The sequence below is a fragment of the Lepidochelys kempii genome, chromosome 20, assembly GCF_965140285.1.
Source record: "Lepidochelys kempii isolate rLepKem1 chromosome 20, rLepKem1.hap1, whole genome shotgun sequence".
In the NCBI taxonomy this organism is placed as follows: Eukaryota; Metazoa; Chordata; order Testudines; family Cheloniidae; genus Lepidochelys; species Lepidochelys kempii.
The window spans coordinates 27,377,156-27,396,074 of record NC_136399.1 but is presented as its reverse complement, the minus strand read 5'-3'; the positions used below and the strand labels follow the sequence as shown (position 1 = coordinate 27,396,074).

The following is an 18,919-nucleotide window of genomic DNA, read 5'->3' as shown; positions in this document are numbered from 1 at the left end:
GACCTTAAAAACTTCTAAGGAAGGAGATTCCACCACCTCCCTAGGTAACGCATTCCCGAGGTAATGTTTCACCACCCTCCTAGTGAAAAAGTTTTTCCTAATATCCAACCTAAACCTCCCCCACTGCAACTTGAGACCATTACTCCTTGTCCTGTCATCTGCTACCACTGAGAACTGTCTAGATCCATCCTCTTTGGAACCCCCTTTCAGATAGTTGAAAGCAGCTACCAAATCCCCCCTCATTCTTCTCTTCTGCAGACTAAGCAATCCCAGTTCCCTCAGCCTCTCCTCATAAGTCATGTGTTCCAGTCCCCTAATCATTTTTGTTGCCCTCCGCTGGACGCTTTCCAATGTTTCCACTTCCTTCTTGTAGTGTGGGGCCCAAAATTGGACACAGTACTCCAGATGAGGCCTCACCAATGTCGAATAGAGGGGAACAATCACGTCCCTCTATCTGCTGGCAATGCCCCTACTTATACAGCCCAAAATGTCATTGGCCGCCTTGGCAACAAGGGCACACTGTTGACTCATATACAGCTTCTCGTCCACTGTAACCCCTAGTTCCTTTTCTGCAGAACTGCTGCCGAGCCATTCGGTCCCTGGTCTGTAGTGGTGCATGGGATTCTTCCGTCCTAAGTGCAGGACTCTGCACTTGTCCTTGTTGAACCTCATCAGATTTCTTTTGGCCCAATCCTCTAATTTGTCTAGGGCCCTCTGTATCCTATCCCTACCCTCCAGCATATCTACCTCTCCTCCCAGTTTAGTGTCATCTGCAAACTTTCTGAGGGTGCAATCCACACCATCCTCCAGATCTTTAATGAAGATACTGAACAAAACCAGCCCCAGGACCGACCCTTGGGGCACTCCACTTGATACCGGCTGCCAACTAGACATGGAGCCATTGATCACTACCCATTGAGCCCGACAATCTAGCCAGCTTTCTATCCACCTTATAGTCCATTCATCCAGCCCATACTTCTTTAACTTACTGACAAGAATACTGTGGGAGACCGTGTCAAAAGCTTTGCTAAAGTCAAGGAACAACATGTTCACTGCTTTCCCCTCATCCACAGAGCCAGTTATCTCATCATAGAAGGCAATTAGATTAGTCAGGCCTGACTTGCCCTTGGTGAATCCATGCTGACTGTTCCTGATCACTTTCCTCTCCTCTAAGTGCTTCAGAATTGATTCCTTGAGGACCTGCTCCATGATTTTTCCAGAGACTGAGGTGAGTAATACAGTAGTGCCCACTGACCTCCACCAGGATCAGGCTCCACTGTAATGGGCCCTGCAAATTACATGGGGCTCTGCACAAATATGCAGTAAAAGACTGTTACTTTGGGCCAGATTCTGTGTTCGGTTACTTTGGCATAAATTGGGAGTGACTCCACTGAAATCCATGGATTTATTCTGGATTTACACCTGTGGAACCGAAGCCAAAGATTTTCAGAAGTGACTAATGATTTCTGGGTGTCCAACTTGAGACACGTGAAAGAGACCCAGAAAGTGCTGAGTACCTGCCCTCTGGAAATTGGGCCCTTTTCATCCAAAATCACAGGCCATTGCTGGAAATCTTGTCCTGCCATTAGAGTATGGCTCTAAACTGCTTGTGACAAGATTTTTATGACAGGTCCATATTGTCAAGTGATTGAGTGTATCTCTGTTGGATTCTTTTCACCATCATTAGGGTGCTGTGCAGAGAAGGGGCTGTTAGTATGGGAGCATGGGACCCTTAATCCCGGAGTAAAAGGTAAAATGGCCATAAATTAAAAATGGGTTTTGTTATGTAAAAGCTAAACTGAAGAGACTCCCAATTCACCTGTTGGTAAAATAACTGAGCCCCTGTTGCGTAGTCAGACACAACGGACATCAGATGTACTGAAGCATGCAAAGATCACAATTAATTTTCACTCTCCTACAGCCCCTTCCTTACATCTGAGGACTAAAAGAGATTTAAAAAGAGATTTACAAAACATTGTGACAACCCTGAACTCGTTTCAGAGTGGTACCCGTGTTAGTCCGTATCAGCAAAAAGAATGAGGAATACTTGTGGTAGCTAAGGTGCCACAAGTACGCCTCGCTCTTTTTCCTAGGAAGTAGGTTTATCATAATTGTACAGATTATGAGGCAGAGAGGGGAAGTGACTTGCCCCAGGTCTCAAAGGGATTTTAGTAGAGCAGGGACTGAAACTCTGGAATTCCAAGTCCCAGACCTGTGCTTTACACATTATACCATTTTTTCCTCCGACAGTCTGCCAGGAGGAGCTAATCTAGACTTTCCCCTTTACTTCCTTTCCCCTCAGCTATGCCAGTGCACCTCAGTCCTGCCTTGCAGCACCCCCGCTCCACGCCCGCACAGCTCTGCCGACCCCACTCAGTCCCAGATTGCTTCCTCCCTGCTATTGCAGGGAGCTGATCCCAAGGCTCTGCCAAGCCTCACCTTCACTGTCATCATTGCTCTGTCTGCTGCTGCGGCCGGTCCCACGGCCGCTCCCTAAACGCGGGTTGCCCAGCTGCTCCTGCTCCTGCTGTTGCTGCTGCTGCTGCTGCTGTCTGCGAGCGATCTTCTTCATCTGCCAGCAGAAGCAAGCAAGGCCCTAAATTTGTATTACGGGTCTGGCTGGGGAAATGCACTGCAGTTAGCTCCCTGCTGGGCAGCTGCCTTCTCCCTCTCCAGTGAAGGAGCAGTGCAGATATTACACAGACACTTGTCCTGAAGCAGAGAGAGCCTCATTAGGGTTTCATGTTGCCCCAACAGGCCCTGGGAAGCACAGAATATCAGAGCAAAGAGCACACCAGCCATGGCCTCAATCCACCCCTATGTGCCACTGTCTGGGAGCAGGGTCTTTTCACCAGCTCCGCACAGGTTGGGGAGGCCCCCTGTGTAGGGGGAGATTCTCAGAGAGCTGTTTCTGCCCTGTTACACTGCCAGAATGGTGCAAAGGGCCTCAGTGCAATTGAGAATCAGGGCCACAGAGCTTGGTTCCAACGAGAAAAGCAGTCACTCACCTTGGCTCTTTGATTCTGGAACCAGACCTGCACCACCCGGACCGTCAGGCCTGTCTCAGCTGCGAGGGTCTCTCTCACCTACCCGCAGAAGGGAGAGGAGTCGGAAAAGGTGGGTTAGAGCTTTGTTATATTGGGAAATGATCAACTCAGCTGATGTTTAGAACAGTGTCCCTAACCTTGTGCACCTGATGGTCCCCTGCCCTTTCCAGATCTTTCCTAGAAACTCACACCTGCTGCAAATCTAGTCTGCTGCCAACAATGAGTCATGTTGACTTGTACATGAAGTGCCTACTCCTAACTTCTGAGTTTTTGTCTGTCCTAGGATTCTAAGTTCCACAGAGAAGTTGTCCGTTCTCAAGAGTTTAGAAAATGATGGGCACAGAAAAGTATCTAAAAGGAGGAATCTCTCACTCCCTGCAGGGAACTGTGCCCCCAAAGGGCAGGGTCCCCTAACTCCTGTTTACCACTTCACTCCTGTCATTACTCTGAATTTACACTGTGAACCCACCAAGGTAGGCAACTTGTCTTTCTATTCATCTGCACAGTACTATAAACACCTGACACTACCTAGAGGAGAAAGAGAACAAGAGAAGCTGCTGCCTATGAAACGGCTCAGAGTGGTCCTAATTCCCCTCATGCCATCCTTCACACGAGTGGACAGTGGGCGTGAAACGCTCTCAGACCAGAAGGCACCTACTCTGCACTGGCATAAATGACAGCACAAGATGCAGGGTAGTGGAACTTCTGGCCCAGTGTGTGCATCTCCTCTCTAACCATCTGCACTGAAATGAAAACAAGCTGGCTGCCAAGCTGCGCTGAGGCTTAAAGCTGCCGTGCACAGAAAGGGAGTCAGCAGATAGCCACGGTATATGCGCCACACTGCTGCTGGGCCAGACGCATGTCAGAAGGGAACCTGGTCTCTCTCTTCCGGAGTCCCCTGTGATGTGTTCTGGAAGTACTTGCTTTGCAGCCCAGCTGGGAGTGTAGAGGCAGGACTCTGGGCTTTGAGGCCATAGGACTACAGGGTGGGGTTGCGAGCATAAAAGCCGGGCTGGGGACTCTGGCCCAGGCAGTGAGGAAGCTCCCTCCTGCACTCTACCTTTCTGCAGGGTTTGGAGGAAACCTCAAAGGAGGCCTTGAAAGCCCGTCGCTGCTGAGTGGTGAGAATGGTGCGTGGGCGCTTGGAGCGCTTGTGGTCCTTGCCTTCCTCGCCTCCTCTGCCGTGGGAGTGGCTGCCATCCTCATCCTCGCTTTTCACTGGAAGGGGAACCGTTAGCTGTTACTGCCACGGGCAGGCCTGGGCCTCTCTGGCTCAACTGCTGTAGCAGCGAAGCCAGGAAATTTCCTCCCCTTTCAGGGTTTTGGTCCCTTACGTCCTCAGCAAGGGCCATGACCTTAAGGGCTCCTGTCCCGAGATACAGTGCATAGGACCAGCAAGGCCCATCTAGCCCAATATTATTCCCTATTGGCTAGCCCAGATCAGACCAATGGACCTTTCTATCCCAGTATCCACCCACCCCTGACCCTTCAGATCAGACCACTAGTGTCCCCGCCATTCACTCCCTCCCTGCCGCTCTGGATCAGACCAAGGGGCCATCGGTCTAGCCCAAGGTCCCGGCTCGTGGCTCAGACAGTGGTCAGTGGACAGATGCTTCAGAGGACACAGACTGGACCCCTCCATGGGCATCCCACATCTCCCAATCTTACAGCCCTGTCCCCTGGGGACCAGGCAGTATCCCTGCAACACCCTACATTAGCAGTGCCATGAACCCCAGTGCTGAGGGGGTTGGTCCTCTGACCCCCGCAGTCCCAGCCCTGTGGGGGGGGTCCACTCGCTCCATCCCCTCCTTCTCTGTTGGCCCCGAGGAGGTAGGTCCCCTGTGGCCCCTCACCAGACTCCGTGGGTGCAGGGCTGATGGCACTCAACATCTCCTTCTCCTTCTCATAGTCGCCGCGGCACAGCAGCTGCCCCTCCTTGAGCACAAACTCGTCCCCACGTTGCAGGCGCCGCTCGCACTCGCAACAGAAGAAGCAGTGGACGTGGTAGACGTTCTCCAGCACCCGCATGATGAATTCAGATGGGGCAATCGCCTTCAGGCAGCTGCTGCACTTGGTCTGGAAGAGCCTGTGTGGCCAGGGAGGGAACAAAGCAGTCAGCCAGGGACGAGGGGTTAGGGCTACGGGGGCAGCGGCGCTAGGAAGGACTCAGGGGGTATTGGAGCTATGGGAAGTATTGGGTTGATAGGGCTAACACCTAGATTCTGGAGTGGTTTAAGGGGGTTCCGGTTATGACTGGGGCTTCAGTGGTCAGAGCAGTGGCTCAGGGTGAGGGTTGTTCTCTGCTAGACACTATAGATACGGACGGGCACTGTGATGCCACGGTATAAATGCCTGCACTGATAACTGGAACAGGTAGAGCAGATGTATGAGGGGTCAGGAGTCCCACCAGTCAGGGGGCTCCGCAGCTGCTGGGAAAGGCTCCAGTTCTCCCTTGCGGCGGGGAGGACAGAAAACAGCAGCATCGGGTGCTCTGGGGGCTGACACAGGCCCCAGGCCACTGAGGCAGGGTCGGGCTGGGCCTGCCAGGCGCTCCCAAGCAAGTCCGGTGGTTCTGAACAGGATGACAGAGAGCAAGTGAGTTTGGGTTACCAGCTCAGTGACCTGGTGAGGGGGAGGAGAGGGGGTGTGGGAAAGGGCCCAGGGAAGCACCACAAAGTGGAATATGGAAACCAGGGGCCAGGTCATTAGCCGGTATAAAAGGCCATTGGTGGAGTCAAAGGAGCTGTGCTCGCTGACCTTCGCTAAGGATTCGGCCCTACAGGTATCAAAAATAACCCCTAGATGGGTAGTGGTTTCACTGGGCTAGGTCCACTGCTCCTGGCTCATGCTGCCGCTGACTTCCCCAGCTAGCTCTGCAAGGAACACGCCTGCCCGGCCTTTCAACTCCCTGTGGAGTCAGCGCCCACGCTGCCCTCCTGGGTGTGGCTGAGCTGTCCCAAGTGCCTCTTCTGCCCTTGAATGAACTTTGCTGGAGGCTCATTCAGGGCCGATACCTCTCACTCTATTCAGGCCAGTGGAGTCAGTGAATGCAGCCTGAGGACAGAGAAGCCCCCAGGGACCATGGTACCCGGCTCAGTCTGTTAGTGTGGTCTCAGCAGGTAAGGCTTCCTTCGAGACCCCTAAACTCATTTTAATAACGTAGTCCCTGGGGACTGTATGGATCCGGCACGGGGAACCCCGGAGGAGGCTGTTTGTGGCCCTTGCGGCGTCCTGAGAGAGAAATAAACAATCGCTGAGTGCCCGGTGTTCAGAGCAGATGGTTCTGATGAAGTAATTTGGGATCTAAACAAATGTGAGCATGGTGGCTGCCGGCTGACAGCTTCCATTTAGCCACTTGACAAGAGAAAGTAATAAAATGGGGATTAATTAGGCTGTTGTTTAAACACACAGGATCTTCCCCACCAGCAGGGAACTCATAAACTGGGATTGAGAACAAGACTGGGTTAATCCTCCTGGCAAACTCTGCGGAGCGGGATGGAGAGGATTACAGGGGAGAGCTCATCCCTTCCAAATACCACCATGGAGCTGTGCTGCGCAATGGCCTTCGCCTGCAGCAGCTGGGACATTCCAACTGGAGCCGCGCGGGATTTCTTGCTGTCTCTCTTTCTCTGTCTGTCTGTGTTCCTCTCCATCTCTCTCCACATCCCCACCCCCACCCCCGTCTTTTTGTGAGTCACGTTTTACTTTAAAAATTGAGTTTGAAATGGAAGTTCAGTATAAAGAAAAACACTGAGTGACGTGTTTAAAAACCAAACCCACACCGACACACTGCCCCAGAGGAGCAGGTGGGATGCATGCTCCAGGCACAGTCCCAGAGGTGGGCTGCCTACAAATCTGTTCCTCTCTGACACCAGCATCCGGTGTGGCAAGCAGAGGTGAAAAGACAAAGTAAACACTTCCGTGTTAACTGTGATCTGTGATCAGTTACAAGCATGTGGCTTATTACCGAGTAACAAGTTATTTATGTTCCTAGACTTTAAGCCTAGAAGGTCCTTACTGTTCATGTAGTCTGACGTCCTGCATAGCTCGGGCCAGACAATTTCACCCAGGGCTTCCTGCAATAGTCTGTGGTTAGGCTAGAGCATCTCTCTTAGAAAGAGACCCAATCTCCATTTATAGACTCCAAGTGATAGAGAATCCACCACATCCCTTTGGAGACTGTTCCAATGGCTAATTACCAGCTAATTACTTATGCCCAGCCACTGGATCTAGGTATGCCTTTGTTTGCTGAAGAGTGCTCTAATACTGGTTGTGGTAACTGTAAAAATGCAAAGCACGAGTCACTGAACGTGCCCAGCCTCTCTTCTGGAATTAGATCTTAACCCAAACCACCCTAACTATTAAATGCAGCGGCTCTCCACTGTCTCCTTGGTTTGCAGAATTTCCCTCCTAGGGATGGGAGTAATTTTTGTATGTACCACACTTGAGACTAAATCTCCATAACATGAAGGTTCTTGGGTCTTTAGAGAGACTGGTCCCATGGATCATGTTTAGTCTCAGCTAGTTCTTCCCAGGAGCAGCAGGTCCAGTCACACTCCTGTAACATACCCCAACCCTACCATTCTTGTGCATCCAGACATGCAGGCTTTTAGAAGGTGAGGGATAGGTCCAGCATGTGGCTAGCGCTACAGCCATAACAGTTGAAATACTAGGAATTCAGGAATTATTAGGAATACAAGCCACTCTGCAGGATAGCTCTCCATCCTGACTCCCATTAGTCCGAAGCGGGGATCATGCCCTGAAAGAGGGTTTAGTTCTTGTACAAAATCCTTAAATCCTTACCATGACAGCTATGGACATTTCCATTATGCAGATAAATATCTAAGCTATTTTTAGTCCTTTTTCCTTCCATGCCTTTGACCTCAACTGTATGCCGTAGCAATGAGTTTTGCAGGCTAATTGTTCAGTATTGCTTGGGAGGGGCAGGGAAAGGGAAACTTCCTGACATAAAACTTGCTTTCATCTTGATCCTGCACAGGACAGGGTATGGTAGAGATAAGCACAAGGTCAGGTGAATGTCTTGAGTGTGCAAATGCACATGTGTTTGAGTGTGCATGCACTGGTTTTAAATGTGAAAGCTGTGAGAGGTACTAGGTGGAGCAAAGCTACCTGGAAACAGATATCAGCGCTGGGAGAAGAGGCCTGCCCATTCCCAGCTTCCCAATAGGTGCCAAGCTGACTCGCCCCTTTATCCTATTGCTATTAGAACGAGGCAGTTAGTGAGTCTTGTCTAAAGACCCCTTCAGGTGCTGGCCATCTCACCTGGATTTCATAGGATGGGCTTTCCAGCTGTGATCAATTGAGGGATGCACAGCTGCAGTAACATAACTCAATTTCACATAGGAACTATGTGCCCCACACCCTCCCTTTCCCAAGCTAAGCCCTGAAAACAAATCTGCTCTGCTTTGTACTAATTGAAGAAAACATTCAGCAAGCAGCTCATAAACACGGTGTCAGCTCGCATTACACAAAATTAAAATTCTCAGCCCCTCCAACACTAGGAATTCCTAAAGAGGCCGGTTTTAATATCGCCTGAATCCATTTAAGTCAAGGTAATATTGTTTGGGTTGTCATAGGAACAGAATACATCTCCGTTGCAGCCAGTATTCTGAGAGGAGGGAAGGGCGGCTGCGGTGAGAACATGGTTGCATGGTGTCTGAATGCAGCTGCCCCGGGAAGCCACATGGGAGGATGTTGTAGATATTAACTGGGTTTCCAGGTTCATTACTTGAAGTGAATTTAGCATCAGCAAAGGTGCTGGATTGACAGCCCTGGGTGTGTCCACAGAGAGGGGACAGCCCAGGCAGCTGCAGGGAGAGCTTCCCATCCACTAGGAACATCCCTCACCTTCTTTGGAAGAACGCACCCAGTGCGAGGAGCGAGTTCAGACCCTGTGGTCCGGTCAGCCAATGAGGATGCAGCGTGATGCTAACTGTGGTACTGCCCACTTGTTCAACAGCCAAATTGTTTCACATACCCCAGGGCACAAGCCGGCATTCAGATCATATCAACTTTCACCCACTGCTGACCTGGGACCACATGTGGATTAGTTACCTACAGGCAAAAGGCTCAATGTCCCATTTCCAGCCCTCTAAGCCATCCTGCCCCCACGTTTTCTGGCACTCACAAACTACAGGGACAGGTGCATTACCCATGGAGGCCATACTGCAATCAAACTTCCAGAAAGAAGGCGATGTGTTAGATGGGTCCTACCCACCCTTGACAGATACCTGAAAGGTCGGTCTTTTTCTCACACTTTGGCAATGCTCATGCAGCTAGTCATGCCAAAAAGTCTCACTGAAGAAGTATAGCTGTGACACCGGGTAGGTAGCTGGTGTGCAGAGACCACTGCCCACCATGCCAACCAATATTGTCTCATTGTTTCTTTGTGCTCCCTGCCTGTATCCACCTGTTGTTTCTTATCTTATATTGTAAGTTCCTTGAGGCAGGAAGCATCTTTTTGTTCTCTGTTTGTACAGCATCGAGGCACAATGGGGTCCTGGTCTGTGACTTGGGTTCCTAAGTGCTACAACAATACAAATAATAAATAACAATAATGAATTGAACTGACAATTGGCATGAGGTTGTGTGTTTGTGTGAAACCCCCATGACAGGATCAAGTAGTTACATAAGCCTCACACTTCGCTGCACTTGTTGAAACGTATAAAGGAATTCAATGCTGGATTGTGTTTGCACGTCGCTGAGCAGACAAAAGCATTGCTCCTGCTGCATTTGATCACTAGCAGGGAACAGAAGGTTTTCAAGTAAAACATTTCCACTGCAGCTTAGGTCTCAGCTGGAATCAGAGGCCAACAGTTTGAGAAGAAACATGTGGTGTCTTCAAATTTGGACCCAAACCTCAACTTTCCTCTCTAAACTCCATAATGACTCCTCTCCATTGAGTGATGGGCCTGTGTGGGGAGAGCGAGGGACAGGGACAGAGGCAGTCACTGCTCACTGTTTGGGTAGTTTGAGCAGGTGTACTCATTCACCAGCTGCCATAGTTCAGAGTGAGCTGTACCTTTGATCCCTCAGTCAGAGGATGTCTACACAGCAATTGTAGGTGCGACTGCAGCATGTTTAGATGTACTTGGCCTAGCGTTGATCTAGCTAGTTCAGCTACGTCTATACGTGCTACAATCACATCTCCTGATTGCAGTATAGACATACCCTTCAGTTTCTTCATAGGCACCCTTTCCAGTGACAGTCTGGTGCCTACATGTCTCTCAGTGATTCACTCCACTTTTACACTGGGTCTCCAGGGCACAGCACCCTTGCTTACCAACCATGTTTCCTTGGCAGGTCCAACTGAGTTTGGCCCCTTCTATAGACTCCCCTTTGGGAGCTGTGACCAGGAAGAAAATGCAATGACACCCACAACAAAGCATTATTTATTTTATCCATGGGAATATAGCAACCAGAGAGAAAAGGATTAGAACTATAAAAGGGCTACACACTGAGGTGGGCTCGATTTAGCTCTGATATGCTATCTCTTCTGGGGACCGTGTTACCGTCTGCATCACTGCAGACCCTGCCTCTGTGCATCAGGGTTGCTGTCTTAACAGTTTCCAAGTTCTTTATTTAAGGTTTCCTGCTTGAAGAGCCCTGTCCCTTTCCCACTTAGAGACAAAACAAAAGACCTTGACCCTTGTCTTGTCCATTAAGCACCAGCAACTAGGCTATCTACAGCCATTGATCTCAGTTCCTACAGTGTGCAAAAGCCACCTGGGACTGAATGAACTCTGCAACCATGTAGTAGACAGCATGGTAGTAATCAAGTAGAGGCACATAACATTTGTAAAGTTAATACAGATATCTGTCACCTTCTTCGTACCTGCTCAGCCTGCATCAAATTAATTAATTCTACAAATGGTGGAATTTGTGTTTCCTGCTGGAAAAGGAACCATGTTAAAAGGGCATGGAGGAGAGATTGCTCCATGGAACAAGTGTCTGTGGATGGTGGGCAGGGAAGCTGGCTCATACTTGAGAAAATCTGCTCTGAAGAGCTACATGGAAAAGCCTCTGGGGCAGCCAGGGACAGGGCCCAGTGCTGCTGACAGAACAGGAGGTTGGTAAATTGCCTCTTAGAAGGTGCACCTGTACCAAGCATTTTCTCATAGGCAGCAGCTGTACCATCCAGACAAGGACAAAGACACATCAGGCTCATGCTGGAATGCTGCTGTCCGACAGCTCAATCCTCCACTTTGCGGGCTGGACAGACATCAGCGGCTGAGTGGGCTGTCACTGTACAGTTGAGAGCTATCACAGAGAGAGCAGCCCCCTATCACAGAGAAAATGCAGCACTGGGTCCTGCTGCAGGACCATAGGAATTGCCAGATGGGATCAGACCCATGGCCCATCTAGCCCAAAGTCCTGTCTCCGGTAACGCCCAGCACCAGTTGCTTCAGAGGAAGGTGCAGGAAACCCTTCAGGAGCTATGATGTGGGTAATCTGCTCCTCATTAAGGTCTCATCCTGACCACTAATCTTTAGAGATTGGCCTAAGCTTTCATGCCTGAGGTTTTGTATACCTACAAAAATACCTGTTAGCATTAATTATTGTAACTCTGGATATTCTTGTTATCTTTAGAAATGGCCACTGCTCAGTTCTTGGCCTCAACTACATCTTGTGGCAATGAGTTCCGCAGCCTAATCACATACTGTACGACAAATGATTTCCTTTCATCAGTTGTGGATTGACCATCCATGGCTCATGCTTCAGTTATCAAAGTGTGCAGTGCATATGATCACTGGGTGGAACTTTAGAGACCCCTTCGGAGGGACATCATCTTCCCCACATGCAGTTATCTTTCTGCCTTTGTTCCCAAAGTAAAATCCTCCATGGAGCTATACTGTGTGTCATTTACAAGATTTTAGAACCCTGAGATCCGGCATCCCCTGCCTGCTGCTGTCACTCACCCTCACACTGGGTGCAATACACTCTTTTCAGAGGGCCTATGCACTGGATTTAAGTGGCACTTAACTGGTGCACCAAGATGAATTTTGCTCACCATAAGGTATAGATCTGGTTGCATTCCGCGTTCCCATTTTCCTTCAAACAATCAACATCCGCTTCTGCAGCGCAGAGTTGCCCCATCCCCACCCTTTAGAATTTGCTTTTGAATGAAAGGCAAACTGTTCAGTCACTGAAACAGCTGTGAAAGACTTGGAGTTTAACTAATTTTCCCTAGGAAGTTTAGCAAAAATTTCTAACCATGCCATGGTAGGGGAGAGAGGTGACTGTTGCAAAAAAGCATGGAAGTTGGATGCTAGAGAGAGGCACCCCCCCTCCCAGCTGCAAAATTCAGAGACAGATTTCACACACCCTAGAGTTCAGGAGTGCTTTTGTTTGGGTATTTGGTCCAAGTTCCCTCTATTCATCTCTTTTGAACTGCACAAGCCCCAGAAAAGTCTGATATCTTGTTTCTATTTCCTTCTACAGCAGCTCATTGATACGGTTTGCCTCTTCAACAGAATATTTGGGAAGGGTTTACAGAGACCAACTGTTTTCAGCTATTTAATAGACTCCATCATCTATCGGATTCAAGTGCTAGTAAAATACCGCAACTCCCTAAACAGCCCATTAATCCCTACAGAGCCAGACCTGTCGCTCTTGGAGGCACCGTTCTCCTTGCAGACTGCTCTGGAGAAGGAATCACAGTCAGAGCGAGGGCTCTGCCCCTCCAAGGGACTCCAGATGGGGCTGAGCTGAGCAGCAAGTTATTGAGCAGTTCTCTGACCTGTTGTGTGGCAGCACGGAGGGCCCTGACCCAGGCCTGGGAAGGGTAATTTGGAGCGTATAAGATTGTACCAGTGGGATTAAAAGGTGTTAATGAAGCAAGGGCTAAGGCGGCCTTGAAAGCCATGAGGCCTGTGCTCCATGAAGCCAGCTTATTTAGTTAGGGTTTAGTCAAAATGAAGCAGTCCTGGCTTAAGCAAGGTCTGTTTACTTAACACTGAGCTGCAAAATCCATCGTAGCTGTCTGAAATATTGAAGTGGAACTTGTAAAGCCCCTTTCCAGATTTCATGCCGGGCTAGGAGCAGGGGGGGTGAGACACACAGGGTGGAATGAGGAGGCGCTGGAAATACAATACTCTCTTTCATTTCAAGGAGTTTATTTCACTCCACAATAGCAGAGACTTCCTTCAATAATATGGGGCAGGTGGGGAGGGGTTAAGGGGCAAAATTCCCCTCTGCTTCATTTCCATGTCACGTTAGCAACGCCGAGGCCAGAGTGAAGGAGCAGTTTTGGGGAGACTCTCACTTCCTCACGGATCTTCCCCCCAGGGCATTTGTTAGCCTCTCGGGAAGGGACACGCAGGGGTTCTCCTCTAGAAAGGGGCCCTTGGGTCCTGTTCACACCCAAGCCACAGTTAATTAAGCCAGTTCTCTCGCTGGTAGAATTTAAGCACAGCAGGCCCCATACAGCCCCTCTTCCTGCCAGGATCTGTGCAGCAAACATTCCCCGCTTCAGGGGAAACCCTTGGCAGCACAATCTCAGGAGCAGAGCGTGCTCCCAAAGGTGCAAACGCTCTGTCCTCTGTGCACAGTCACCAGAAGGATGGGAGATCTCTACTCTTTGGTGATGGGAAACTTTCTGCTTAAACAGCCAGTCCCTGGAGGCCCAAACCATCTGTCCTTCCCTCTGAAATGGATCATTCCTTGGGGGGCAAGTGAAGCCCAAAGCAGTGGACATCAACGAGTTCCTAGAACTGAGTTTGGCCTACTTCAGGGAGGGACCTGTGGGGAAACCACATGGGCTGGATGGGGAGGGAACGGGCTCTCCTAAAGGAGCTGCTCAGGGGCTAGATTGCAGCAACGGCTGGACATGCTGCAGACGCTCACATTCCAGTCGGGATCCTGCATGGGGGCTGGGGCAAGGGTGGGTAAATGTGATGGGCAGGATGGGGCAGCGCAAGGGACCCTGAGGCTGATGAATGCCTGCCAGGTTAGCCCTATCCCTGAGCATCATGAGGGTGCAAAGACTGGTGAGACTGAGGCCTGTGTGAGCAAGAGAATGCAGAGGTATCGCCCAGAGTACTAAGTGGTGACTGTACGTGATACGGATCACATACGGGACTGATGTAGCACCATAAACCCACACTGCACTTGGTGACCATTGCCCTGTGCCCCATCTCTAGCACCTCCCATCCAGGGCTCTCCAAGCAACTTCGTAAGCAGCTGCGTTATTACAGAGAATCCTTTACAGTTTCACTCAGAAAAGAACATCACGCAATATGCTTCCTGGACAGGTGCCCCCGCCTGGGCTCCTGCCAGCATGTCATGCTTGTCCTCTGCTCTCTGTATTGGCTTCCCACAGAAAATCGTATCAAGTTCAAAGGCCTGGGCACTTATCTTCCTGGTACCCAATGGCCTGGGCCCAGAGTAACTAAAAGGCCCTAAAGCTCTGGGATGAAGACTATGGCTACAACTCTTCTCCTCAGGAGCCATGGAACTTTCCACCAAAGCTCGTCTATGCAGGAGACAGAGCCTTGGTCAGAGAACAAACTAGCCCAGGCACTAAGGGCTGTCACAAACCTCCCCACCTTCAGCTCCCAGGGCCAGACACACTTCTTCAGTCTTGCTTTCTCTAACAGAAACACGGAGCACCATGTACACTAAAAAACAAACAACAAAATCCTCAAAAACAAATCCCTACCAAAACAACACAGACAATTCTCCGCTTGGGAAGAGGACGACAAAAAGAACGAATCTCACATGACAGGTGTTAGTTACATTGCTTAATGCACAATTAAAAGGTGCCCAAGTTATTAAGATGATGAGGGTGGTAAAAGAACCTGTATAGACAAGAATAGAGTAGGAGCCCCTTAAAACTATTCCCACAGGGAACTTACAGTGACACAGAACTCATTCTGTTCGTGGGAAAAACTAACTGCTGGCTGATGATTCTTTTTACCCAATGTAAAAAATGTTCATCATTGAAATGAAGGAGACACCAAATATGTGGGAACTTTGGGCCTGGAACAGGGAATACTGGAAAGGTTTGTGAAGATCTCTAAATTGATCGCTAGCAACATTTACTTTGATTGCCATTTGGTTATTAAAGCACCAAATTCTGAACCTCGCAAGAGCAGGTCTGACTGGCTGGGCCCTGCACTACCCTTGATATCAGTTCTGAAGAGAATAGTTGTTATACCCCGATAGTTAGTGTCTGGGCTTGAGTCTGTTAATGCTAGGGATGAAAATTGGTCCTTAAATAAAAAAATGAACAACAAACAAAACACCCGACTAGTTCCCAAAGCCGTGGAGATTCATAAATATTAAAGTGACAAGAGTGAAGCGCGACTGAAAGATTTAATACAGTGCTTCTGCTCTGTGCCTCAAGGGGTTAAGCCCCCTACTGCGAGGATATTACTGCCAGTTCTGTGGCACTGAGCCATCACCATATAATCTGATGAACTCTTTTATTAAATTTCACAGTCCTGTCTTCTTTATTAAAATCTCCCAGAATTCATAGGGCGCCTGTCATATTGCTGCAGAATGCTAACAAAAAAATTTGTTTTTCTCTGGGTCCTGCCAGTGAGAGGCTGCATTTCAGTGAGTGTCTCTGTCAGGTGCAGGGGAGGGAGGGACGCTGCCAGCCAAGGAGCAGCGGGCAAAATGGGAAAGATGCCCTTCCCTGTGGAAAAGCATCAACACCTCCGCTTCTCTCCCCACCCCAGAGCCAGTCATTCTGGACACAGACCAGGGGTGGAGAAAAGGGGCTCAAGGAGATGAACCTTTCCAACCGCACTGGTGGCCTTGAGAGGTTTCACTGGAATTATATAAGTAGAAAGAGGCCCACAATGGTCACATGAGGGCTGAACCAAGTGGCTGCAGGGGATGTGCAGATGTCATTGTGATGCAGATGGTAACAATGCCCTCACAGCATGCTCACGGCCTCTTGTCTTCACTGTCATCTTTGGCTCTTCAGCCACAGGCACAGAAGCATTGCCAGGAGGGATCAGACAAGGGTCCTATCTAGCCCAGCCTCCCATCTCCAAGAGTGGCCAGCACCTGTTGCTCCAAAGAACACCCCACAGAAGGCAGCAGTGGGATAACCAGGCCTCAGGGGAAGTTCCCTCCTGACCCTCATTAATTTGGGGTTGGGGTTCTTGCTCTGAAGCAGGTGGGTTTATAGCCCTTCCCAAACTTTCATCTTGGTTGGAGAAGAGCAGTCCATTGCCTCTTGCAAACCAGCATCTCAGACAGCAAGGGGTGCTGGGCTCTGCCAAAGGGAACTACTGGAATTTCTTACGTATTTATTTTTAACTAGAACGAATTACCAGTGGCTACAATACAGCCCCTTTCATACAAAGTCTCCACACAGGCAGGACAGAGGCCAACTATCTGTCCACTCCTGCCAGTCTTCCTGGTCTCCCCTGTGCTGCTGGATGCAACACCACCTGATATAAGGAGACATATTTGTAGGTGCAGAGTTTAAACCATCAATATATTGTAGGAAAAGCTATTCTGGAAAACCAACGTATCCCCCTTCACCCTCCCTGGTGGTCAGGAGACAGTGTTCTTGCTGCAGCTGGGTGGGTTCCATTCCCAGTCAGGGAGAAATCATTCTGATCTATACCGCAAGCTCCTCAGGGCAGGGACTCTCGCCCCAGTCAGCACGGAGCTAGCTTCACTGTTGACGCAGAAGAAAGAGAGAGGCCCGGGCCCTGCATCGCACGCAGTTATCTGCACCTTGGCCAAGCAGGTTCCAAACACGGCCACCAGCAGCACTTTGCTTCGGGGTGCATGACTACATGGCAACAGAAGGTCAGGTCCCCATCGAGTGCTCTGAGCACAGGTGTAGGAACAAAGCAGGAACTCTTATGTTCTGACACCAAGCCCCTCTAGGGCTCTGGGCAAGTCACGGTCCCGCCCTTTGCTTCAATCTCCTCCTCAGTGAATGGGCGATGCTGATAATAACCATTTGCCTATTTCGCATGAAGGTGATGAGAAGATTCTATTAAAACTGGTCTGCAATGCTACAGCCAGAGCACCGCAGAAATACCTAATGTCAGCAGAATGGACAGCTTACGTTCCAAGATGGTAAGTGCTCAGTATGGTCATTTTACTACCGAAAATCAGTGTTTTTGATGGAAGAGTGAAAACTACCCAGGAATCTCCCACTGACGTGTTTTCTTCCATGCCTGGACTATGACTTTTGCCAAGTATTGTAAAGGCAGAAAACGGAGCTGAAAGAGGACCCAGCGAAAGACACCAGGGGGGTTTCATTCCATGCTCTGGAGGAGAACTGTCAAGGTGAGTGTTTGCTCTGATACCCATGAGGGCCTTGTAGCCCAAATGGGCATTTCATTCTTTGTCACTAAGCGAGTGTGGGGCTGGTGAAATGCGCTTCCCTTCCTTCAGAGCAGCACAGCATGGGCAGGTGTCCCATGCAACACGCCCTGCACTGCCTAAGAGAGACCCTCTCTGAGGCACAGAGAGGAAGCGAGTCTCCAAAGCTCATTCATCTCTTGGCCTCTTTGCTGAGGCTGCCCATAAGGAGGCCAGATTTTCAAACGTGCCCAGCACTGAGAATCCAGCCAATGGCATTGATGGTTTCACCTGTCCACTGAAACCGACCATCATTCACGCCAGTGCAGAGAGGGTGCAAAATGCCACAGCTCTGATTCAATACCGCTTCATGTCCACTTTGCACGGGGGCACATGACTGCCTAGGGAGAATGGCAATGGGAGATTCAGGCCCGGCATCTCTGCCAGCCTGGCCTAGAGTCCCACCAGCATACAGCTCAGTGTAAGTTCTTCGAGGTTTTTTAAAAACAGGGGAAATTTTGAGAGAAGCAGAGCTCTGAAGTGCCCTGAGACAAACAACCACAGGGCACTTGGGCCCGCAGAAGCAGCGTCACGGTTGGGAGGCTTTGTTTTCTCCACTCACAGATCTAGCTGTAGCTTTGGTGCACTTTGTTGGCCCTGCATTTGGTTCTCAAACAGGCCGCAGGTGAGTGAGCGCAGCCGATAGAGCTGTGGGATTGAGGAGCAAGAAAGAGCAGAGCTTGCATCGGTCACCAGAGATGTGTGGAGGGGCAGAGATGAGACCGGCCTGTCCACACGAATAGTAGAAGAGCTCTTTGAAAAATGGATTTGTCTTTTTACAGGAAATCTCACCCACTTTGAAGTTACTTTTCATTCTGAATCAGAACAAAAATTTTAAATACCAGAAATTTTCAGAAAGCAAAGAAATCCCAAAAAGTTTCTCATTGTAAATGTCAAAATGGAAAATTTCAGTATGTTCAATCTGAACAAAACAATTAACATGTCAAAATGATATGATTTACAAAGGAAATAAATGTGGTTTCATTTCAAAATTTGGATTTGACGTTACATTTCCACTGATTGGAAAATTTAAACTGTTGTCAAAATAGACATTTTCCACCATGGAAAATGTCTATTTTGAAGAAACCACAATTTATGTCAGGAAATTTCTGTAAACATCTCTAGATCTCAGTTTGTGGGGAAGTTCCCAAGGAGATGGCATTGTCTTTAGAAACAACAGATTCGTGCACCCTGTCACCGCTAGTAGAGATCTGGACACCTTAGCTAGAGATTTTCAGTGACTAGTGATTTAGGGCGCCCAGTGGGAGGCAAGTTAAAGGGGACTAGTTTCCAGGGGTTGGGTGCTCAGGACTCTCTGAAAATCAAGCCACTTTATGGTGTCAAGTTGGACATCCAAAATCACCAGGTACTTTTGAGAATCTTGACTTTTGGGCTTTTTCTTGTTATGGCTCCCATTTACCCCATCCCAGTTCACCTAGAAAACTCCGGATTCTGATTAAACTCTGAGACAAGCACTTCTGATACAAGGAAGCCAATTCTCTCTGGAAAGAGCC

The 18,919-nt window shown here is 49.3% G+C and overlaps 1 protein-coding gene across 1 annotated transcript in view; it reads right to left on the bottom strand.

Moving 5' to 3' along the window:
- Positions 1 to 18,919, bottom strand: part of LOC144929580 (LIM homeobox transcription factor 1-alpha-like) — a 62,271-nt gene that overhangs the window by 5,558 nt on the left and 37,794 nt on the right. The window contains 4 exon segments of the mRNA XM_078849550.1: positions 2,440 to 2,572; positions 3,009 to 3,086; positions 4,108 to 4,265; positions 4,901 to 5,133. Of these exon segments, the coding sequence (XP_078705676.1) occupies positions 2,440 to 2,572; positions 3,009 to 3,086; positions 4,108 to 4,265; positions 4,901 to 5,133 (602 nt within the window).